At 43.0% G+C, this 25022-nt stretch overlaps 1 protein-coding gene across 2 annotated transcripts; it reads left to right on the forward strand.

Annotated features, from left to right (window-relative positions):
• The first annotated feature begins 783 nt into the window (after positions 1 to 783).
• Positions 784 to 20970, forward strand: TMEM45A (transmembrane protein 45A). Of its 2 annotated transcripts, none has more exons than XM_028726656.2 (6): positions 784 to 1025; positions 11981 to 12173; positions 13758 to 13970; positions 15252 to 15436; positions 17590 to 17735; positions 19453 to 20970. In XM_028726656.2, the coding sequence occupies exons 2-6, from the start codon at positions 11987 to 11989 to the stop codon at positions 19544 to 19546; spliced, it is 825 nt and encodes a 274-aa protein (XP_028582489.2). In that variant the 5' UTR covers positions 784 to 1025; positions 11981 to 11986; the 3' UTR covers positions 19547 to 20970. The 2 variants fall into 2 exon arrangements, with proteins under 2 accessions (XP_028582489.2, XP_028582488.2); XM_028726655.2 differs by having other exon boundaries at positions 787 to 1025; positions 11978 to 12173.
• The last annotated feature ends 4052 nt before the right edge of the window (positions 20971 to 25022 follow it).

Consider the following 25022-nt stretch of genomic DNA (forward strand, 5'->3'; position numbering starts at 1 on the left):
AAAATGGAAAATTTAATAAAAATTATTTTTTAAAAAAATTCTAATTACAACCAGGAAACAGAAGCCTCTGAGGATGATGGATTCAAGAAGAGAGAAGAGGTCACCCTTTCCCTGTGCTGGAGAATAAGGGCCAATTTTAATGGGGTCTTCTTCCTTTTGGGGCTGCCCAGCCCTGCAAAAACAGAAGCCTTTTAGTAATAACTGGAACCAAATACAGTAAAGGAATTGAATTTGCATCTATCAGGCCAGGGAGGTTTGCCAAACGATTGCTGCTTAAAGGGTCCTCCTGAAAAATCCAGAGGGCTGTGCTTTCTCTCTCTCCATTTCTTAAGACCAGCAGGAGTTCCTACAAAGGAAATAAATGGCTGTTCTTCTGGGACTCCCAAAAGTGCCCACAACGAGGGAGAGAACATCTTCGCTTGACTCTTGGTAGGAGAGCACCCCTCGTTTTCTCCTCCCAAGGCAGCAGTCCTCCGTGATTCCCAATCGGGCCAGTGGGCGCCAGTTGTGCCCATCTCGCCTGTGGGACAGTCTCTCCCCTTCCCTGCCTTTGGCCACCTCCTCTCAGTGCCACATCACTGCAGCCCTGAGGCAGTGCCCCTCTTACCCCAGCAGAGGGCGGCTGCAGGGAGGCGGGGAACTCTCTCGCAGACGGACGTCTCCTCCAGCCCATCCGCAGGCGAGAGGGGGTAGAAGGGGCCAATGGGAGGCGGGCGCGGAGGAGAGAGGGAGAAGGCGCCGGCTTGATTGTCCCAGGGGCGCCACTGGCCCGAAGAGGCGCAACTCTGGGCAGCGGGAGGAGGCGGGATGGGAGCGGGGAGGAGCCGCCGCGCGGATACATCTTTCCCGGACGACGATCGCCTCCAGCCTTTCGTAGCTGCTGCTGAGGAGGGATGAGGTCACCCACACGTCCGCATCCTTGAAAGTCGCCGGAGCGCCGCGGGTTAAATGATTCTCAAAAGTTCCCAATTGGGACAGTAAGGATCATTTTGCAAAAAAAGTTGCAAAGAAGCAGACCAAGCTCGGTAAGCCTTAGCCCCTGTATTTGCGTGGTTCTCTTCCCACCCACCCCCCGCCCCCGTTTCCACAGATTTGAGGGAGTGGATCTCTCCCGTCTGCTCCGGAGTGGATCTCTCCCGTCTGCTCCGGAGTGGATTTCTCCCGTCTGCTCGCTGTCCGATCCTGAGCACGTTCACGCCGCAAAAGTCTCCTTTCCTGAGTTTAGCGCTACTCGGGCAGTTCTGCGCTTACCTGGGAATAACTGGATTCCCATGGAGTTCTGAGTAGGAAAAGCATTTATATGTGATTTGCCGCGACGTCGACGCACGTCTTTGAGCATCTCTCGCTGGAAGCTTTCAGCTCAAGCCTTTCTCACATTCTAGCGGGACGTTCTCCTGCGCAAGTTCTGTCGGAATGAATGTTAAACGCCTTTCTCGCACCTTGGGCGCCGTTTGTTGGGGACTGTGCAGGAGAACTTCCCGCCGGCTGCTGTCTTTTTTACTGTGGCTCCTGGAAACTCGACTCCCTTCCCCGCTACACCGGAGTTTGCGGAATCTAGGGAGAGTGGTGTATAGAATAGTTTTTTCATATTTGCTGTTATTTGGCCTTCCTTCTATTCATTATATACTGTGGGGCTTGGTGGGAAACACTCAGTGTGCCTAAATAAATAGGGAAACTTGTTGAAGATTAACTAACGTGTTTTAGTTGCTCCTTTGCCTTCAAGACCAGTATGGGGTGTTTTTTTACAACAACAACAACAAGGATGTGATCTAACCATTTAAAAACAACAACACACATTTCATTATTCTGGTAGCACTGCAGATATTTTCAGCATGAGTCAAGTGTTGATGGCAACTGATCTATATGTAAATACAATACAGCATGTCACAAAATATTAGATACAGGTCTATAGCTTGCTTGTTCCTTTATATGCTAACCTGGGTTGTTATGACACACAGGAATGCTCCCAGTAATTGGAAACACCTTTTTTCCAATTGAAAATATGACCCCAAAATATTATCGCACCACAATAGGATATTTCAGCATAGTTTTTTTTTGTTACTGTTATTAAATCTTAACCTATAAAGCATGCTTTCTATATCAAAGGTGATTCTGCAAACCAATGTTTCCCCTTATGAAGTTCATAAAAGTAAGTCATGGAAGTCAAGAAAAGCTGCTACAACTTAGTTCCCTAAGACAGAATCGTCGCTGCCACAGCCATGCTGCCCAGTATGATTCAGATATTTCAGGTGGTAGAGAAAATGGTGAACAAAGTCTGTAAGATGAAAGATGGCTGTCTAATTCAAGGGATAAATTAATAGAAGTACTAAGTAATGTAGGCCTTCTGGGTCATGTCCTTGTTATGTACACCAGCCCCTAAGGAATGCTGTTGCATATTTTACTGTGGAGAATTATTGAATTGTGGAAGGGATCTTTCAGTTCATCTGCTCCAGGTGTGGGCAGCTGCAAAATGGTGGCTTAGGGGCCTGGGCATAGCCAGGATTTATGTTGGGGGCGCAGGATTTATGTTGGGGGTGTGTGCAGAACCAAGCTAACTGCAATGTGATTGTTCAGTTACTTAAGTATTTTTATTTATTTACTTGATTGGGGTGGGCAGCTGCCTAGGGGTGACATGCAAAATCGACCCCAGAGTTTCTGCAGATCAGGGATTCTTAAAGCTTTTCAGCATGTGTGTAGGGGGCCATTTTGTTGTTGCCATTGTTAAACTAATGGGAATCCGAAACCCCTTGCCAATCTACTGAAAATTCCTGAGGTATCACCAATTGTTGTAGATTTGTCTTCTGCCTGGCCCATGTCTAGCTGAACCAATCCTCTGCTTAAGGGAGGTTCAACAAGACAGGATATGCTACGGCGTCTCTGCTTAAATATACTAAGCCCATTTATCATCTCCAATACAAGGAACCCCCCCCCCCCATGATGCATAAGCAGCTCTCCAGCCATAATGCGCCACATGCTACAATTCTCTCTACTGGGGGCACCGAGTCTCGTACTCCATTCTAGATTTCTCTAGACAGCGCTGATGGGAATGGGGATAGTTTGCTTCAGTTGCAGGCTAGTAGTTCATACCCAACAGAGTTCCATGTGGTAGAAGAGGAAGAATGAAGTGATGGCTCTGTGCAAGAAGTCAAATTTCCCCAATAAGTCAAACCTTCCCATTGTCTTTTTCAAGAGAGTCGTTACATGCCTCTCATGTGTTGATATTTGGTTACCTTAGGTTTTACTCCTCTGTCACCAGAGGCACATGTGGCTTCCTGTCAAGCAACCCAGCCTCTTGCAAATTTCAACATTTGTTTAAAAAGCTTGCAATGTGCTTCCTTCCAGTGTATCTGGTTAGTGTGCATGTGCAGACTATCGTTTTCCACCTTTGCAACAGCAATGAAACAACAGAAATTGCCAACAGTGGAATCTTGACCAAGGTAACCCTGCAAAGAAAAAGAAAGAGCCGGGGTGGATTTGATTGAAATCAAATTGATTTAAATCATGATTTAAATCACTAGTCAGTAAGACTTGATTTAAATCATTTTTTTAACAGAAAGACCCATACTTGCTAGTATAATCTTAATATTTACAACCAGATGAAGGTTTCATTTTTGGAATAATAAATTTTCAGACTAGCTTTTACAATTATATCAAAAATTACTGATTTGGTTATACTATTAGAAATACATAGACAGATCATTATGAAATGATTGCTTATATTTAGACAACTTTTCTGCTGCTGGAAGGAGAAAAATAATCATTTCCTTAATAACAATTTAAACCATTTATTTAACTAAAACAATAACATTATAGCATATGTATCCATGTTTGTTAACTGATGTGGTTAAACGATTTTTTAAAAAACCCCACACACCTTAGACTGAGTTTTAGCACACATGAAAAAGTTAAAACAAATTTTTATTCCCTGATGAATAGCCTTTGGACTATAATGTAACTTAAATAGAAAACTGTCTTTAGAAAGATTTTTCCTCCAAAAGCGTTTTATTTTAAAAATCCAATTTAAATCCAAAAAAATCTGATTTAAATAATAATTAAAAAATCATTTTATTTTTTTAAAAATTAATCATTTATTTTTGTCCACCCTGGAAAGAGCATTGAAACTCAGCTGCACAAGCAGTATGCACACAAGTGGAGGTTAATGAAATAAAACAAATAGTTCTCTTTAACTGCTGACCAATAATAATAACATCAACAACAACAACAATTTATTATTTATATCCCGCCCATCTGGCTAGGTTTCCCCAGCCACTCTGGGCGGCTTCCAAAAAAGTATTAAAATACAGTAGTCTATTAAACATTAAAAGCTTCCCTAAAGAGGGCTGCCTTCAGATGTCTTCTAAAAGTCTGGTAGTTCTCTTTGACATCTGGTGGGAGGGCGTTCCACAGGGCAGGTGCCACTACCGAAAAGGCCCTCTGCCTGGTTCCTTGTAACTTGGCTTCTTGCAATGAGGGAACCGCCAGAAGGCCCTTAGTGTCCGGGCAGAACGATGGGGGTAGAGACGCTCCTTCAGGTATACTGGACCAAGGCCATTTAGGGCTTTAAAAGTCAGCACCAACACTTTGAATTCTGCTCGGAGACATACTGGGAGCCAATGTAGGTCTTTCAAGACCGGTGTTATGTGGTCTCAGCGGCTGCTCCCAGTCACCAGTCTAGCTGCCGCATTCTGGATTAATTGCAGTTTCCGGGTCACCTTCAAAGGTAGCCCCATGTAGAGCGCACTGCAGTAGTCCAAGCGGGAGATAACTAGAGCATGCACCACTCTGGCGAGACAGTCCGTGGGCAGGTAGGGTCTTAGTCCGCGTACCAGATGGAGCTGGTAGAAAGCTGCCCTGGAAACAGAATTAACCTGCGCCTCCATGGACAGCTGCGAGCCCAAAATGACTCCCAGGCTGTGCTCCTGGTCCTTCACTGGTTCTGATTTGAAAGAGAGTACATAGGGTGCCTCTGCTATAGGCGTCTAGTTAATTGAGATAATTGCTCAAATTAAAGCTGCACCATTCTCTGCTGTAGGAATGTAGGAAGTCAGTTCCACTGGCTAATAACAATTTGTACCTTAGACCCATTAAAGATGATCCATTGAGTTCTTCTTAAGAAGGTCCAGAGCGTGACTGCCCTCTCCATGTGTGCGTCTTGCACATCTTCAAATTCCATAAGAACATCCATTACCTGCCTGGAGGATCTTACAAAAAATGCACTGCAAGTTCAAAACAGGGTGAGACAAAACACCCCATAAATTAATAAAGTCAGCAACGTTTATTGCAGAGACAACCTTGGATATGATTCAATTCGCCGCTCATGTGATAGATACAAAAATGGTGGCATGCCAGGCTCTGTAGCTGAAACACTGAGAAGCACACACCCCATTCAAAGTGTATTCAGAGATGATGCATTGAAGGATATCCTAATAGAGTCTGAGACAAGAGGAAGGTGCTCATCACACAGACAGAGGGGGGAAAGTATTCAAAGTGACACACCTTATTCTCTATACCAGTCCTTTCGGAATTTCCAATACCAAGGGAAAATCCAGAAATTATAGACAAAACCTCAATGGCACAAACCTAAATACCCTGAGAAGCAGCATCCAGATAGGTTCCAGAATACCATGGAGAATACCAAGTCCCACACCAAGGAAACTGAATACAGTAAGGTTGGAGTCATCTTCAATATTTGTTCATGTGTTACAGCACGCAACCATGGATTGCTGGTCCTGAACGTGATAAAACATGGATACAGAATTCCTATCGACACCCCAATGCTTCCCTGCATTTCCTCCCAGTGGTCCTAGTCCTCATACAGAATGAGTTTTGTCCAACCACAGAGATGTAGTCAGGACAGAGGTGAGGGACCTTTTCCAGCTGACAGCCACATTCCCTTCTGGGGGCCATGTGCAAATGGGGGCAGGGCCTAGAGGCAAAAGTGGGTGGAGCAATAAATGGTAATTTTACATTTTGCACAGTAGGGTAGTTTCTGTCAGGAATCAAGCCTTTATCAGGAGAAACTGGCAACTCTCCCAGGCACCCGGCTTGATCTCCTGTTGACCTCCCTGTCTGCTTTCCCGGCAAGATCCAGGCAGAGGTCGCGATAGGCGGGTAGTTCCAAGGGTGGAACTGAAACAACAGGGGAGTGCTATATGTATAACAACTGTTTGTTTTCTTCTCTGGATCACGCTTTGCTCGCAGCGCACATTGATTCATATGGGGGAGTATGTTACGATATAGAAGCAATGTACCCGCGAGCTGCTGGTAGCTTGAAAGCAAAACATAATGGGAATGTTGGGACTGTTCCGTGGGAAACAGAGGGACAGTCTATACACAGTGTGAAGGACTGGAATTAGATCAGAATGTAACATTAGATCAGAATGTAACAGGAAGTACAGGAGGAGTCTCTCTCGACTGCCGGAATTTGAAGAGAGCAGTCATGTTTTTTGTAACGCTGCAAAGACAGAAATAAAGGCATGTAAATACGTTTCTGTCTATCTCTTTCCCCTGCTTGGGGGGCAGGAAAGAGGGGTGTGTTCTTCTCACGTATGAGAAGGATCGCCTATTGCGACCTCTGCCTGGATCTTGCTGGGGAAAAGCAGACAGGGAGGTCAACAGGAGATCAAGCCGGGAGCATGGGAGAGTTGCCAGTTTCTCCTGATAAAGGCTTGATTCCCGACAGTTTCTGCGCACACACACACACACACACACACACACTCCTTTGTATTCTCTATGGAGGCAAGCAGGAGACATTATCGGAATTCAGCCTGTCAAAAGCATTGAGAAAGGTGGAAAGCCTGGCCTGGGAGAGAAGGTGTGGTTTGAGGAGAATCCTGAGGGCCAAACGGAGAGACATGGAGGGCCGCATTTGGCTGGTGGGCTCAGGGTTCCCCACTCCTGTCCTAGGTAATATAAAGATCAGTTCATGCAACAACTATGAAGGACAAGCCAGTATGATCATAAAATAATTGTGAATTCTGCTGAGAAATACCACCTAACATAAAATCACTTGGTGAATTTCTTGCTGATCTGAGTTCCAGCTCATTCTTTTAACCACTGCCCTACCCCGCTTCCTGATTTCAATGAATAGGGATTGTGAAACATTTATGCACAGTCACAAAAGATTGTTCCAGTGTTTGATGTGCCCCTGAGCTTGGAGACAAGTCAAACATTGACAAATATATTTCCCCAAAAATAGTGATTCTTTTTCTCCTAAGGAAAGGTTACTGTAAAATATATGTTTCACAGTAACCTTTTATCAATGGTGTTAGAAGAAACACGCACACTATTTTTAGATAGATAACATTTATTTGTCAGAAGACAATATTATTCCATACAATATTTTTCCCCAATTCAGTTTTGGCTCCATATCTAAGAGGAAAGTTATTTCAAAACAAAACCCCTCATTATTTCTGTTCTACAGTGATTTAACACAGCACATTCTGTTTTTAAAGATGCCTGTACTGTAAGGTTCTGCCAATATTTACAAACCTGCTTGGATAGCCAGAAAATGAGAAGGAAAGTCTGAGAGACTTACTGGAGCCATCAGTTCCTTAAAAAGCACTTTTGTTGTCTGCCATTTTGAGTCTGACATCTTCTAAGGTTTACACAGCAAATGGCAAGGTCTTTTAATACCATAAACGAAGCTGGCACAGAAAAGGAACAAAGGGCACATATTACACCTTTTAACTTGTGCTATCAGTTTGATTCTTCCAGAGACTGGCGACCACAACATTTCCTTCAGATTGCTTGCATACACTTTCTCTCCTTCTGGCCCACAAATTTTGGCTGTTTCTGTGCCAGCACCCATTGCAGCCTTTGACACTTTACTTTCTACCTCATTGTTTCTTCTTGCACTGTACAGTACAAGCTGAGACTTTTGAGTTGTATCAGCGGCATGGTGCATAGTAAGAGGACAATTGTGGGGTTCCTTTTTAGGCTGTCCAGTCTGCTGGATATAGGAAGAGGAGGGTCATGGTGATAATGTGAGGCTACCTATTTGATCATCAGTTGTTCAACATTGCATAGATGAGTGTTGAGATGCCCTAATCCAGGTGCTCTACCTAACCAGGTGAGCACTGGGGAAAGTGCTCTAGTAGTAGTGGTCCACTGCTTAATAACAATTTATTTAACGAAAACAATATCATTATAGCATATGTATCCATGTTTGTTAACTAATGTGGTTAAACGATTTTTTTTATTAAAAAAAAAACTTAGGCTGAGTTTTAGCACACATGAAACAGTTAAAACAAATCCTTATTTCCTGATGAATAGCCTGTGGACCATAATGTAACTTAAATAGAAAACTATCTTTAGAAAGATTTTTTCTCCAAAAGCATTTTATTTTAAAAATCTGATTTAAATTTTAAAAAATCTGATTTAAATTTTTAAAAAATCAATTTTTTTGGATTATTATTATTTTTTAAATCATTGATTTTTATCCACCCTGCTTCCTTCTGAGTAAACACATATAGGACTGTGCTGCATGCCTGCAATGTTCTGCACATATATCTGGAAGTTAGCCACACACTTGGACTTACTTTCGAGTAAACATGCCTAAGATTACACCAACAGTCTTTTTGGGAGCAGGAAAAGCATGAACGTTGATCTTGTGATTTGTGCATGTTTATAAGCAAAATGGAATTTGTCTCAACATTTTTACCAGATTCTTATTCCTTCTTGAGCCCCATGTTTTTGTTTACTAAACATTGCAAAAATGTGCTGTTGTTCGTTTGAATTCATTGTAACTGCAATCATTATTATTATGGTTGCTAATTGCCTTGGTGATATCTCAAAACGACTTGCAAGATGCTTAAAGCACAGAATGACTTATCAAATATTTAACATCCAAATGCCATTGAACAGGCACAAAAAGAAAACGTCAAAATGACTAAAGGTGTTCATCATTCATAACTGCTTCCTGAATACAAGCTGTTTGTAGGCTCAGTGTATCAACTGGCTGCCTTTGATGTGTTGGCACAGGGGGCAGCTTTCCTGCCTAGTCTGTGCACCTGCAGTGCCTATTGTGACAAAGAATAAATTCAATGGCATTCAGAGAGATCAAAAACCAAGGAAAGGAGAGCTAGCTAGCAGAAAGAAAAGAAAAACATTGCTACATATAAAGACAACAGTAGTACAGTCAAACCTCGGATCCTGAGCATCTCCATTTTGGAACGTTTCGGCTCCCAAATGCTGAAAACCCAGAAGTGAGTGTTCCAGTATTTGAACATTTTTCGGAAGCTGAACATCTGACTCGGCTTCTGCTTGAGTGCAGGAAGCTCCTGCGACCAATCGGAAGCTGTGCCTCCGTTGTTGAACATTTCGGAAGCCGAACTGGCTTCTGGAACAAATTATGTTCAGCAACTAAGGTTTGATGGTATATCAATCAGGCAGACAAGCTTTGAAGTGTTCCCATTTCAACTTTCCAAATAAATGCCATTTGTGACTTAGGGATGGGGAACCTCAGACTCGGGAGTCAAATGCAACCTATCTGTGTGACCCTCGAAATTCCCCAAGCCTCACAAACATTCATGAGTCACACCCCTCAACTGTTCTGCTTTGCACCCTCGTTGAGTGTTTTTTGCCTAGCTGGAATGTGTCCTTGAATGCTAATAATGCTTCTTGCTTGGCTGGAGAGAGAATAGAGAAAGGCATGTGAAAGTGAAGAAACCAACCTGTTGCCTACTTTTGTGGCCTACTTTTGCCTCTGACCATGTCCGCCTCTGGCATGTGATGGGAGGGCGTCCAGACTGGAATGTGGGAACACGCACATCTTTTGGAGCTGAACATGCACACACATGTATTTTAGATTTTGCTTACCACTTCCCCAATGGGAAGGGGAAAACTCAAGTAAACAAATCAGTGAGTTTCTTCTAGTTTAACTAGTTTCCTCCCAGCCTTCATCAGCTAACACCTGGACCCAAAGACCAGCTCAAACAGAGAGGCCTCATACACCTTCTGAAAAGTGTGCTAGGTTGGACTTCCACAAATGTAGAGAGGAATTGGTAAATGGGGTTTGCAGCATATGCAGCAGGGGGTTTCAAGTTTTTGGAAGTAGGAATTTCCTTTCCTCAAGTAAAATGGTGCCTGTTAGTTTTATGTTGTTGACGTTTCTGTGGTTATCACAAGGTGAACATATATAAAATGGCTGTGGCGTCACCACAGCAAATATTCCCTTTCAGTTTAATCTTGGTTATAGTGAGGAGTGCCTTTGAACTTTGCTACTAATCTCCCCACTCTCCCTGCTTCAGATAAATCTGCAAATGTGTTCCTGGGCTAAAATAGTAAACTAACAGGGATGTATTTATGTTTTTTTGCTATTCTGGGTATTTACTGACAGGAAGAAGAAGAAAAGCCTGACCATTCAAAGCAAACCTAGATGTGAACCTTACAGAGTGTATGTTGGGTATGACTATTCAAGCCTGACCAAAGAAAATATTTGTTAAAGAGAAGGAATATATATCCTACATCAGCTGCTCCCCTAAATTAATCAAAATCAACGCAAATCTGAGGTTCTGCCCCCCTATTAAAAGCCTGCCCCCCAACAATAATCCTAGCTACACCCATGCTCAGGAGGGAGAATTATAAAAGGTTGGGGAACTGACAGAAAGTCCTACCTTGTTTCAGAACCAAAGCTTTAAGACCTAAGCTGTAACACCTCAGTGTTTATTTTAAGGAACAGAAGAAAATATAAGCTGCACATTTATCATCTTGTTCAGAAGCCTGTAACTACCACTGAATTTTACATATATATGCTTCTTGAAATAATTCCATCTCCTGGTGCACCTCTTGTTTTATTAACATTGTTGTAAAATAAAATCTTTTTCTTGTTTAACTTTCCCATGTCTCCAAGTGCAAACGTTTTCTTTTAAAAAAGCAAAAATTAGCCAGTCGTGAGAGAGGGCATATCTCACCAATACAGTCACAATTGTTTTTCAGGAGAGAAATTTGAATCTGGGTGGTGAATCAGCTGCTGTTGTGTTCCGCCGTAAAATAAATATTCATTTGCTTAGCTTTTCTTTTTTGCATGTTGCCTCTAAATATTGCCTCTTTGGTCTACCTGCAACTTTGCTGTGGGCGCTGCCTTTTCATAGGGACAATGGGTCCAACTATCAGGGTCAAGGGTAAATAGCTAGCGGCCATAAAGCAATAAAAGCGAAAAAATGCTGATTTTGACCCTGACAATCTTCGTTAAAGATTAACACTCAACCTGCATGTTCACAGACACTTTAATTGTGTTTATTTTCCATTTAACAAGCCATTTCCATGTTGTAACAATTTTCAAGGACCTGCTCAGCTCATTAGAAGCTTTAGGCTGCAGTCCAAAACACAGTTAGAGAACATGGGTTGTGGTGGAGGAGCTTAATGGAGCTGGGGGTGGGGCACCACAGCATCCACAGCCCTGCTGCTTATAGCAGCTGAAGGTGTTGGGGCCGGCAAATAGCTGCACCAGCCTAGGGCTTTCTGTAGGCCAGTCGAGACTGACAGGGGCTCTGGCTATGAAAATAAAATACAAAACCGAGCCTGGTACAAAGGGAATTTGGATCGCAGCGTTGAGGAGGGGTGGAAAGGAATCTGGAATCAGACTGTTTCAATGAGAAGTGCATATGCACATATCTTTTAATACAAGCTGAGATCCCTGCATTGCAGGGGGTTGGAGTAGATCCCCCTTGGGTTCCCTTCCAGCTTTACAATTCTATTATTCTAAGGGTGGAGAACCTGTGGCTCTCCAGGTGTTCTAGGACTTGCAACCTAGCACTGGCTATGCTGACTTGGGCTGGTGAGAGTAGGAGACCCAGCCACATCTGGTTCCCCAACCCTGCTCTAAAGGAGAGCTCAGATCTTCCAAGCATTATAACACTAGGCTCCCCACCATCCCCAAGGCTGCATCTGTCCAACATAATGAGGATCCACGTGACAAGCAAATGTAGTAAACGCTTCACTAAAGAACACTCTTTGACCGTATCTTTTTGTGCAGTAGGAAAAGATGGCAAATTTTAAAGGTCATGCACTTCCTGGGAGTTTCTTCCTTATCTTTGGCCTGTGGTGGTCTGTGAAATATCCACTGAAGTACCTCTGTCGAAGGAAAAAGAACGCTTCCATTGGTTCCAAGGCAGGATTTCATCGCTTAGAAATAGCAGAAGGCATAGCCAAAGCCTCCTTTGCCCTAATTGGTAAGTTGAAAATGGTTAGGATTGAGGATGTTTGGGTCTTCGTGAATAACAATACAAACCATGATTATTTTTAAAACAATATGCATTAATGGTAAAACAAATTGTAGTGTGGATTCTGTCTGTCATTGAATGGGAGAAGGGTCATAGCTCAGTGGCAGAACATCTTTTTTCTGTGTAGAAGGTCCCATGTTCAAAGTGAGCCTCCCTGGGGAGAGCATTCCACAAGTGGAGGGCTTCCACAGAAATGGCCCACTCTAATATTTCTGCCCACCAGACCTCACATAGAGGAGGTATACAAAGAAAGGCCTCGTATGATGATGACATGGTGTCAGGATGCTGTCAGTGGCTGCCGGCTGGTTGCCCAGGAAAGTATAAAGACAAGGAAAAGTTTCTTACAGTCTTTCTTTATTGCAAACTCTACAGAGAGAGGCTATAGAACCCAGCCGCTTGGATAATAGCATTGTCCCAAGTGAATCTCCACTCCCGGTCTCTCCCACTTTCTCATTCATCATTTTCATTGCCTCCTCTATGGGTGCCCTCCGTCTTCGAGCTCTTTGCTCTTCTACTTTTAAGGCTTGCTGGGTTCTGGAAGATGGACGGTCTGAATTCTTTCTAGGGACAACGTGTCAGCCAACTTCTGCTCTGGCTCTCCCATGATTTCCCAACTTTCCCCCTTATCTGCCTCTGAGCTGTGACCTCCCACAAACCCCTGTTGTAAATCTATATTGTCTTCCTCTTCCTCCTCCCTGGATGAGGTCTCCACCATTCCTCCTCTGCCCTGTCTCTGGGTTGGTTTATATGATGGTCCTTGAGGTATTACAGTCCTGAGCTATTTAAGGTTTTATAGGTCAAAACCAGCACTTTAAATTGAACCTGGATGCTAATTGGCAGCCAATGCAGTCGGGCCAAGATTGGTGTAATGTGCTCAAACTGTCTTCCCCTGGTGAACAACCTGGTCACTGAATTCTGTACCCGCTGAAGTTTCTGAACTACCTTCATCATGATCCAGTAATCTAACCTGGAAGTTACCACACCATAGACAACTGATGTTAGGCTATCCCTGTCCAGATAGGGGTGTAGCTGGGCCACCAGCCAAAGCTGATGGAAGGCACTTTTTGCTACCGAGGCCCCCTGAGCCTCAAACAACAGCAGTGGATCCATTCTGTGTACCCATTCCTTCAGAGGGAGTGGAACCCCATCAAGAGCAGGCAGCCTCCCATCCATCCAGTCTAGGGAACCACCCACTAACAGTGCCCCAGTCTTGTGTGGATTGAGCTTCAAGGTCATTGGCTCTCAACCAGTCCATTACCGGGATGGTGCCAAGTTTCCTTTTGGGGTTCATAGCTGTGGTTCCATATGCTTAATAGTGCTAAAGAAAGAAGATATGAAATGGAGTTGTGGGCAGTAGCACTGACAAGACCAAGTGGTATGCATAAAGGACTGACCTGAATTTTCAGCTGTTGCAAAATAAGCAAGGAGAAAGGCTGCCATTACCACAGTGATGCTAAAAGGCTTTAACTAGTCTTTAATCAAGCAATTGAATAAGAAGGTTGTTGACACAGTCTGCCGTTATTTCACACACAGGTATGATCGCCGAGCAGTTTGTTCCTGATGGGCCACATCTGAAGTTGTATAATTATGAAGAGAAACAATGGGATCACCTAATGAACTGGCAGCATGCAACCATGTATCTTTTCTATGGCATTTCAGGGCTGGTAGACATTGTGGTGCACAGCACTAATGTGTTACCAGTAGCCGTGGACAGGCTGATGCTTTCGATTGCTGTTTTTGTGGAAGGTGAGTTGACTGTATCATACTGTTAATGGAGGAAACTCTTCTCTGAACTCTTAACACAAAAATGAGAAGATAAAAGGTTATCAATTAGAGCAGTGCTCGCCAACCTGGTGCCCTCCAGATGTTTTGGACTGCAACACCCAATAAACCCTGCTTTGCCCTAGGTTGGTAAAAGCTGCATTAGGAAAATTACATCATATAGTCATGTATGAAAGGGTGCGACAAAGAGAGGCTGAAGGAAAGGTCAAGAATGAGAATTAATGGAGATGAAGAATGAACTTTCCATCTTTACTGTATTAGGCAGACTAAAGGCAGGATAGAAGAGTTAAAGATTTGGGGTTTGAAGTAGGGTTAAAGGCTCCTTATATTTTAAGTTAATTAAGCAGACACCACAGTGTGTATGTATACTGCGATCCCAAACATAACGCACTTATTGATGAGTGTGGCTCTCTGCTTTGCGTTAACAATATGTTTAGGATCACAGAAGCATGTACTTAGGGTTACCATATTTCCAAAATATTTAAAAAATAGGAAAGCACATATATGTACATGCATTTTTGTTTGTGAAATGAAAATACCTCAGCATTTAATGTAAATTATGTATACAAATATAATAAGAACAATACCTTTGGGGGGACACAACCAATATTTTTGTCCACATTTTATCGATCTGTTTGCTGCTGGTGTTCTGTAATCTGCCTTGTGATGAGTCTTGCCCTTTAAAGCAGAGTATAAATCATTCAGCAAATAAATAGAGGGAAAACGTGTACATCAAAACTTTCATAGTGGGATTCACGTTCATACTTCCCCCTACTCCTGCCATAACTGGGGGTTTGGGGGGGGGTGTTGAGCATATGGAGGGAAGATTTAATTTTTCCGTCTCTTGCCCAAGTCCTGATAAAAATCGCTTCCCCACTGAACTGCTTTGCTCTGTGTTGCCAGTTAAAATAGTCCCCAACACCTATTATTAGTTACAGAGAGGGAGCATGAACCTGACATGGTTGCTAATTAGTATCCCATCTAGTTTCTATTTTGGCCCTGAGCACCGCAGACTTGGGGAGTCCTGAGCTATCTCCCATCTAGTATCCAAGGGAGGTGGGATATTAGATTCTCCCTACAGAAATTCTAGGTACCTGAGCACTTCTTGACTTTTCTAAAATAATGCATGCATATACACATAGGTTACTTGAAACAAAACCAAAATATTACGGTTTGTAACAGAAAATTTGTTCAGTAAATTAATACGTGAAGCAAAAGTAGACCCTCTCATTTCTTTGTTACCAGGATTTCTCTTTTATTTCCACATCCACGGGCGACCTATGTTAGATTACCATGTTCATCAGTTACTTGTAGTGGCCGTCTTTGGAGGAGCTGCTTGCATCTTCTTGGAGGTCTTCTTCCGTGGTGTCATTGTCCTTGAGATGTTCCGAACCAGTCTTTGTATACTGCAGGGGAGCTGGCTCTGGCAGGTGAGCGAGTCTGTGTTTCCTGCCTTCGTAATCAGTTAATTCCCAGGAAAACTTTGATTTCAGGCCCAGCAGCAGCCAGCAATATCCTTAGGGAGATGATACCATTGCCCTACCCCCCATCTTCTGGTGTTCCTCTAATTACCAGGCAGTCACCATTGAAATTGGAGCTGATTATGTCACACTGGGGCATTGTGCTTTATTACATTGATGGCTGCCTGGTACTCAACAGAGAAGGCTGCCACCACCTTCCTCTTCATTCATCATCTTCTGCCTTCACAGGAAAGCCTTCTTTCTCATGCCTGCATTCAACAGAAACATACCGTATTTTTCGCTCTATAAGACGCACCAGACCACAAGACGCACCTAGTTTTTGGAGGAGGAAAACAAGAAGGAAAAAAAAATCTGAATCTCAGAAGCCAGAACAGCAAGAGGGATTGCTGCGCAGTGAAAGCAACAATCCCTCTTGCTGTTCTGGCTTCTGGGATAGCTGTGCAGCCTGCATTCGCTCCATAAGATGCACACACATTTCCCCTTACTTTTTAGGAGGGAAAAAGTGAGTCTTATAGAGCAAAAAATACGGTACTTAACTATTGCATTTATATCCCACCTTTTCTCCAAGGAGCTCAAGGTGGTCCACATGGTTTCCCCCCTCCTCATTTAATCCCCACAGCAACCCCTGTGAGGTTAGTTGGGCTGAGAGACAGTGAGTGGCCCAAGGTTACCCAGTGAGCTTCACAGCTGTGGAGATTTGAACTGGGGTCTCTCAGGTCCTGGTCCAAGACTCTTAACCACTACACCATGCCTCTGAGTCAGAGGAGGAGTCAGACCACCCAACCCAATAGGGATCCTATAAATCAGGCCCCATGCCTGGTCCACTCTGCAACAGGGATCTGGCCTGTCTGAGATACTTGTGGGGAGAAAATGAAAGGCTGTAAAACAACACTCTTGTGGGAGCAGCCCGGAAGATGAGATTGAAAAATGGGAAGGCTGGTCCTTAGATGGATAAGTTTGGAGCTGTTCATTTGTCTTTCAAATACTACACTTCAGATCAAACAGCTGCATTGTTTGTAACCAACCATTTCTCCTATTGAATAGAGGTGGCACAACAATGTACTCATTCTGGCAAACTTTCATATTTCTGGGATGGATTATATCTTGCCTCATTATTGAAGCCACTATTGCTTCAAAGCTCAGGGCAAGGGAGTTAAATGAAACTCTGAACTCTGCTGTTTTGTAAATCTTCTGTGTTTAGCTTTGTACATGCCACTTTGTTATGAGTTCCGTAGGCGCAGTACTGTTGTTTGAGAGTATATGTTATGACAAGGAAAACATCTAGGTGAAAAATAGAAAAGGTGCAGAGTTTGTTTGACGAATGGGAGAGTTCACAACAGCAGAACAAGTTTCAGAAGGGAAGGCAGCTCTCCCATTTGCAGTGCTTTCCATAAATAAGCTTAAATACAGTGGTACCTCAGGTCACATACGCTTCAGGTTACATACGCTTCAGGTTATAGATTCCGCTAACCCAGAAATAGTACCTTGGGTTAAGAACTTTGCTTCAGGATGAGAACAGAAATCATGCTCCAGCGGTGCGGTGGCAGTGGGAGGCCCCTTTAGCTAAAGTGGTGCTTCAGGTTAAGAACAGTTTCAGGTTAAGAACGGACCTCCAGAATGAATTAAGTACTTAACCCGAGGTACCACTGTAAATATGCTCAGTACCATAGAAAAATTCACCAATGCATTCTCTTCTCCAGGGTGTTCCTCTGTAGATTTGGGATTGAGACTTATCTTCTTTTACTTCTGCTTGTAAATTTCTATTTAAGAAGCATTTCAAAAATGTAACTGTGAAGTTACTTTCTTTGGGCTGGTGTTATTATAAAAATATAAGTGTGTGTCTTACATCTTTCAAAATATAGACCAATGATGCATCATTTTATAAAATTTCTCTTTAAAATCATAATACAATGTGAATTTTAACCCTTTAGTCCACATATACTCTCACTGTTCCATCTGTATATTATAACCAATTTTGTTTACCCATTTGACCATGCATTCTTTAATTAGTTCTTCTTATGTTTCAAATTTCAAGAAAACTTTATACATTTTTGCAATAACATAGCCATCATCTGCCAAATGTTCTTTTTTTGACACCACAGATTGGATTTGTACTTTATCCTCCAAGTGGGGGTCCAGAGTGGAACCAAACGGACCACAATAATATCATGTTCATCACCATGTGCTATTGCTGGCATTATGCATTTGCACTTCTAATAATGGCTTTGAATTACACTGTAATCAGCTGGTAAGTAGATCCCGAAGAGCTTCATTTAACTTGCCACTAAATGCTAGAGCGTTGTTCAACATAAGAAAACTCTCAGCTATGCAAAATTGGCTACTCCAGTTCTGGAGGAATGCGAAACTGCCATGGCCTCCATATTTCAGCCTGCAACCATTGGCACAACCCAAGTGGGCTTTGCTGTTTTCTCACAACCTTGCTAGGAAATAAGCAAAGTTCCTCCGTGTCATTTATGTAGCAGTGAACAATGTGCATTTCTTTTTCTTCTGAAAGAGGTAGCTGTCCGTTGAACTCTGTGAGGCTCTTTCCTGTAGTCTGTCTCTTCTCAAAGCTTAAGATCAGGGAAGACGCATGGACGTTTTGCTCATGGGTCTATTTGAAATGCCAGCACCCAGCCCTAGAATATTATATGGTTGGGTCCAGAGAAATGCCATTGAAAAGGATAGGAATGGCAGAGCGGTGCCCCTCACTGGCCCTCAGGTCAGTTGCGTCACTACTGCCTACCAGGAGGTAGAGGGTGAGGGATGAGGTCAGAATGGTGGAAATGGGCCAGCAGGAGCACATGCATCCTAGCCTCACAGTCCCCTCCCTCTCCCACTCTGCACCCTGTAAGCAGCAGTGACACAACTGACTAGAGATCAGGTGACTTCCAGCACCCATCACATTGCTGGAGGGTTATTTTCCTGCCTCTGCCAAGGGTTGAGGGACTCTGCTGAATGGCGCAGGTTGTGGTACAGGGGATTGAGGAGGGGATAGCTGACGATTGTGTAGAGCCACCATCCATGAGCACTTTAAAGTGTGACAAAACGTTGGTGAGTTGACATTGTTACTATGGTAATCCTGTATGAAATAGGCAGCTCCCCACTTGATTCCTACCCGGCTTAGAATATATGACAGGGATTTTGCAATTCATGTGCAAAGCACAAATATATATAAAAACTAAGGTAAGATTCCCAACTTCAATTAAAAATTATACGAAATGAAACATTTATTTTATTTTAATGAAATATTTCCAGTCTCTGATGTCACCAGATTATATTGGCCCACACCACAGGGAGAAAAGTCATTTAGTAATCAGCTGAGTGCCCTGGATCAGCTGATAATGGGGTTATTAACTATTGTACACAAATATCTTAAAAAGAGCAAAGCTACAGTGGTACCTCGGGTTACATACGCTTCAGGTTACAGACTCCACTAACCCAGAAATAATATCTCAGGTTAAGAACTTTGCTTCAGGATGAGAACAGAAATTGTGCAGCGGTGGCGTGGCAGCAGCGGGAGGCCCCATTAGCTAAAGTGGAGTTTCAGGTTAAGAAAAGTTTCAGGTTAAGAATGGACCTCTGGAACGAATTAAGTATGTAACCAGAGGTACCACTGTATATGTGAGTGTTTCAGAAGGCGTGCCCTCTCTGCATGGACATATATGATTTTGGGGTGAATTTTGCTTTAAATGACCCTCAAATATTGTTGAAGGCAGCTCATTCATTTGTGCACTTGAGAAAACTCTTCTACCTTTTAGAATAGTTGGATCCTGTAGATCCAACTATTATATATCCTGCCAGTGTATCAGGATATATAATTGGAAAACAGTTAAACCAGGAATATAAGTTTCTCATTCAGAAAGGCTCTTCTGCTGTTTGATATCAAATAGGTGTTGATTTCCTGACACCTAACCGGGTGAACATGTAGCTCAAATGGCTCTGCTTTGTTTTCCCCTCTCCAGGATAGTTCGCACAAAACTAAAACAAACTCCATCCATGGAAATTGGATTATTGAAAACATCTGAGCGAGACCAGGAATCGGAAGATGAGATCTAATTCAGCACAAATGTTTTCTTAAGGTTTAGCACCTATTCTTTCCACTTCTGAATTGTAATGGCGTCGTTTATCACATCATTAAGACTCTGCATTAACTTATGAAACTTCCATTAGTGCATCATTTATCCTTTGCTTGAAGTAGAAAGAGAATGTTTTGCTAATGAATAGGCTGGGGTGACATTGTCATGTGCAAATCAATCCAGACCATTATTATGGGGCTATTCTTTCATTGCTCTTGGGTAAACTGGGAGATTTCCACACATAGAAATCAAATGCAACCCTGCCGTTGCATAAAACTGATTGTATACACCTTAAAACCAAGCCAGTCATAAAATGCGCATATCTATTTTTAACTATAAAGAATAATTTGTTGTCTGTCCAAAGTGTATCTTGCAAATTTATATTTTTCAAAGTTATTGCTTTGTTTATTATTATTTATTATCGAGTACGATCTAATTGCATTAAAGGAAATACAAATCTAGTGGGGGGAAAAAAGTTAGTGTTGTGACTTAGGACACAATGGCATTCTTAAAATGCTGGATGATTGTAAGCACTATGTTAGACTTGTTACTTACCTTGTACCAGAGTCCATTTATCTAAATAAGGCATATATGCCTGCTGTATATCTTAGAGCCTTTGCTCTGAATTTATTCAGTGTGTGGTAGAGTTGGGTGAGAGGGTTCAAATTCCCACTTGACCATGAAACTTGACACACCTTGGAAAAGTCATTATGTCTCTGTGAGGCATGGGGAATATGAGGCCCTCCAGATGTTGTTGCACTCCATCTCCCATCAGCCACAGACAGCAAGGCCAATGATCATGTAAGATGGGAGTTGTAGTGCAGCAACCTCTACAGAGCCACAGGTTCACTATCCCTATACTCAAAGCAAACAGTGATTACTGTTTGGGAGAGGGATATGGCCGTGCTACCTCCCTCACTTGCAGATACCTCTTCCTGGAAGTAATACTCATTCCTTTTGAGTTTGCTTACTGGGAAAGCACCATTTAGAAGTATCCTTATTTGTGCCACGTTACTCAGTATGAAGCTATACTCAGGAAATACCGTATGACATTGCGTGCCTTTTAGCTTTCTTGTCAGTAAGTATATTATCGGCTGGGAATAGCGTATGTGGCAAGTGTGTCTAGAAGATTTAATAGGATGTACATATGTTTTGTTTAGGAAATCCAACTTTAAATGGCTCTTCTACCAATGGACAAGAGCATTTTAATTTCTACTTCATATGCACTTTCTAAACACCAAAAGTTATTATTACAGCAATCTTTTGGTAGAGAGGAAGAAGAATTCTGTTTATCACGTAATCAATGAAGGATCCTTCAAGCTAGTGCAGCTACTTAAAATTATGAATAATAACTTGGTTTTAAATGTTGAAATAAATTGTTCCAGTTTACTTTGAAACAAGCAACATTTGTAGTCTTGATTTTTTTTTTTTACTCTTTCGTTGAGTTCCGTTGTTAGTCCACTTGCACTAAGGTTCTGGACATATATCTATCCTTCAGCCAACAGAGCCTCTGTTTTCAATGGGTATTTATTACCAAATATATGTGCATAGGATTTCAGCATTAGATGCAGTGAAGTACAGTGGTACCTCGGGTTACATATGCTTCAGATTACATACGCTTCAGGTTACAGACTCTGCTAACCCAGAAATAGTGCTTCAGGTTAAGAACTTTGCTTCTGGATGAGAACAGAAATCGTGCTCCGGCGGCGCGGCAGCAGCAGCAGGCCCTATTAGCTAAAGTGGTGCTTCAGGTTAAGAACAGTTTCAGGCTAAGTACGGACCTCCGGAATGAATTAAGTACTTAACCCGAGGTACCACTGTAAACTGCAAATTATGATTTTTATTTGAGGTGTGCGGTTGCAATTATGAGAATGGCTTAAGTCCACACACGTGGCTTTAGTCTTCCGCTTTTCATATGTATATCCCTGTTACTCATCCACAGCATTGAACAATGAGAAAATGCTTCCATGCTGTGTGTTTTGGCCCTTCAAAAACTATTTCTCCATCTTCCACAACCTTTTTCCATGTGAGGATATGTGCAGCAGGTCTGTACCTGCTCATGTGACTTACACAGGAAGATTGCAAGAGCAAACATTATCTGCCCTTAGTTATCATGTTTCAAAATGAGCACAATGGAGCCTTGCTTTTTGGGTGTGTGGGAGAAGACTTCTATCTTAATTTGGTGGGTTTCTATTTTTTTAAAAAAATATATTGTTGTTATTATTATCATCATCATCACAGAGTATTAAGGGACCCTGATTGTCTTCCAGTCCAACCCCTGCAATGCAAGAATCTCAACCAAAAAAATCTCCAAGCAACTTACATTTAAAAAAACAAACATACATACATTATGCCTTTAAAAAAAATCACAGCATTAACATTTTCATTCAAAGACCACAATTCATATAGACAGTGCTTTTTTCTAAAAAAAATAAAAATGTTTAGGGGTACTCTCATTTTGACTCAAGAAAAATCACCATTTTATTGTTCAAATGGGGAAAAATAAATACAGTAAAGGGACAAAAGTACAAAGAACATGCATTACATGAGGAAAGAAATGAAGCCGCCATCGGAGGTGGTAACAACAAAACTGACCAATCACCGTGCTAGATTCCAACTCCTACTTCACACATTAAACGCTCGCTTCCGTCCGAGACTCGGGAAACACTGTGACAGAAAATGAGTGCTAGAGATGAAACTAAATTTTTCCCCCTTTAGTTTCTTCTCCCCTTAGATTCACAAAATGTTTAGGGGTATGCGTACCCCTATGTCCCCCCAGAAAAAAGCACTGCATATAGATATGCACATGTACAAACACCTGCTCCTCAATAACAGCCACTCACCAAAAACATCCATACCACATATGAGAAATCACCCACCTAAAAATAAAAATCTGATAAGCTTCCAAAACAGCAGTGACTGGATGTATAATGATTTCCTTTTATGTACTGGATTTTCTGTGGTAAGAGGAAATCCAAATTAAATATTAAAGCACCATAGTTAAAGGCCCATTTCTTCAGATACACTTTTCAGAATTTTAATGATGTAAACATTCATGTTATTAGTATTTTTAGTGCAAGCTGATAACAAGCCACATCATGCTAGGAGAAAACCAGTGGTTGCGTCTTCATCCAAAGCTTGATCAGTCCGCGCTGGTCATGGGATCGAGATGGCTCTGGTTGCCCTAACAGATGATCTTCGTAGACAGCTGGATCGAGGCGGGTCAGGGCTGCTGATTCTTCTAGATCTGTCAGCAGCTTTCGACATGGTTGATCACAAACTCCTGGACCACCGCCTTGCCGACGTGGGGATCCAGGGCACAATCCTTCAATCGCTGCACTTGTTTCTCTCTGGTCAGGGACAGAGGGTGGCGCTTGGGGGGGAATTGTCATCGCGCTACTCCTTGGTGTGTGGAGTACCTCAGGGTGCGATACTCTCTCCGATGCTTTTCAACATCTTTATGCGCCCCCTCGCCCAGCTTGTCCGGAGTTTTGGGCTGGGTTGCCATCAGTATGCCGATGACACCCAACTCTATCTGTTGATGGATGGCCATCCTGACTCGGCCCCAGACACACTGACCAGATGTTTGGAAGCTGTGGCTGGATGGTTACGTGGGAGCCGGTTGAAGCTAAATCCTTCGAAGACAGAGGTCCTGTGGCTGGGACAGGACAATATGGGATTGGGGGGCAACTCCCATCTCTTGCAGGGGCACAATTAGTGCCAGCACCGTCCGTTAAGAGTTTGGGTGTAATCTTCGACACCTCTCTTTCCATGGAGGCGCAGATTGCAGCTATAACAAAGGCGGCATTTTTCCATCTCCACCAAGCTAAGGAGTTGGCTCCTTACCTCTCTCGCCCTGACCTAGCCACTGTGATCCACGCGACGGTCACCTCCAGACTGGATTATTGTAGCTCGCTCTACATGGGGCTGCCCTTGAGACTGACCCAGAAACTCCAGCGGGTGCAGAATGCTGCAGCGAGACTCCTTACGGGGTCTTCGCTGCGAGATCACATTCACCCGGTGCTATACCAGCTGCACTGGCTCCCGGTGGAGTACAGGATCAGGTTTAAGGTGCTGGTTTTAACCTTTAAAGCCCTATACGGCCTAGGACCCTCGTACCTACAGGACCGCCTCTCCTGGTATGCCCCACAGAGAAACTTACGGTCTTCAAATAAAAACAACTTGAAGGTCCCGGGCCACAGAGAAGTTAGGCTGGCCTCAACTAGAGCCAGGGCTTTTTTGGCTGTGGCTCCGATCTGGTAGAACACTCTGTCACAAGAGACTAGTGTCCTGCGGGACTTGACATCTTTCCGCAGGGCCTGCAAGACAGAGCTGTTCCACCAGGCCTTTGGCCAGGGCACAGCCTGACTCCCTCCTCGGCAATCTTCGCGGAGCTCTGGCCCAATGGTTGCCAGTGGCTTGATTTGAATTAATTTTATAATGAATGGTTTTAGAGTGTTGTTGTGCTGTACTTTTGTACTGTTTTATTGTTGTTAGCTGCCATGAGCCCGGCTTCGGCTGGGGAGGGCGGGATATAAATAAAATTTATTATGATTATTATTAATATATTTGTGGCCAACTTATTGTGGGGCAGACCACTTTAACTGCCATAGCCTTTGAAATATACTCGGAGTCACGTACAGTAGTGATTTCATGCTCTTTATTGCAGCTCGTGAAACAGTGAATGAATTTTCCCTAAACCTCTGGCTTTATATACATTATTTACACAATGGGTCCCATCTGATTGGCTGATTCTGCTTCCCTCCTGGAGCCTGATTGGGCTGCTCCTGCAGGCCAATCAGTTATTACATTCTGGGATCCTACCTGCCTAATAGGCTGATTGACTTCCTCCTGGGGCCTGATTGGACTGCTTCTGCAGTTTGTTGTATTCTAAGATCCTACCTGCCTATTGTTCTAGGATCCAAGCTTAGTACATAACACCCTTCTTCGAAGAATCATGGGAATGGTGGTTCATTGAAATACTGAGAATTCTCAGAGGTTCTCCCATTCCCTCTGAACTACAACCAAAGTTTTCTGGGAAGATGGGATGGCTGTTAAAACTAATGCTTTAGAGAAGCTACGCCCTTGCATCCCTCCAGATATTACAACTCCCATTGGCCACAAGCTAACATGACCGATGAACGAAGTTGTAGTCCAACAGCACCTTGAGTGTTATAGGTTCTCCATCCCTGCCTTGGTGGATCTAAGTGGTTTCCAGTGTGGGAACATCTTGCAGGCAGGGAGCTCCATATTCATAGCCAAATTCAAGGAGGAGAGGGCTATTGATGGCTCCTAGCCATGATGGCTGTGTTCTGTCTCCATGGTGGGAGACAGACAGTAATGTTTCTGAATGCCAGTTGCTGGAATTCAGCTTTTCTGCTCAAATACCCACATGCAGGTTTCTTATGGGCTTCTGTGAGAACAGGATGTTAGACTAGATGGGTTGTTGACCTGAT

Source organism: Podarcis muralis, chromosome 4, assembly GCF_964188315.1.
Source record: "Podarcis muralis chromosome 4, rPodMur119.hap1.1, whole genome shotgun sequence".
Lineage (NCBI taxonomy): Eukaryota > Metazoa > Chordata > Lepidosauria > Squamata > Lacertidae > Podarcis > Podarcis muralis.

What these genes read in the sequence shown, in the direction of transcription:
- TMEM45A (XM_028726656.2), top strand. Translation starts at nt 11,987, where the DNA reads ATGGCAAATTTTAAAGGTCATGCACTTCCTGGGAGTTTCTTCCTTATC. An exon ending in AGCCTCCTTTGCCCTAATTG is followed by an intron (nt 12,174 to 13,757) that starts GTAAGTTGAAAA and finishes TTTCACACACAG; the next exon opens with GTATGATCGCCGAGCAGTTT. An exon ending in AGGGGAGCTGGCTCTGGCAG is followed by an intron (nt 15,437 to 17,589) that starts GTGAGCGAGTCT and finishes TTGACACCACAG; the next exon opens with ATTGGATTTGTACTTTATCC.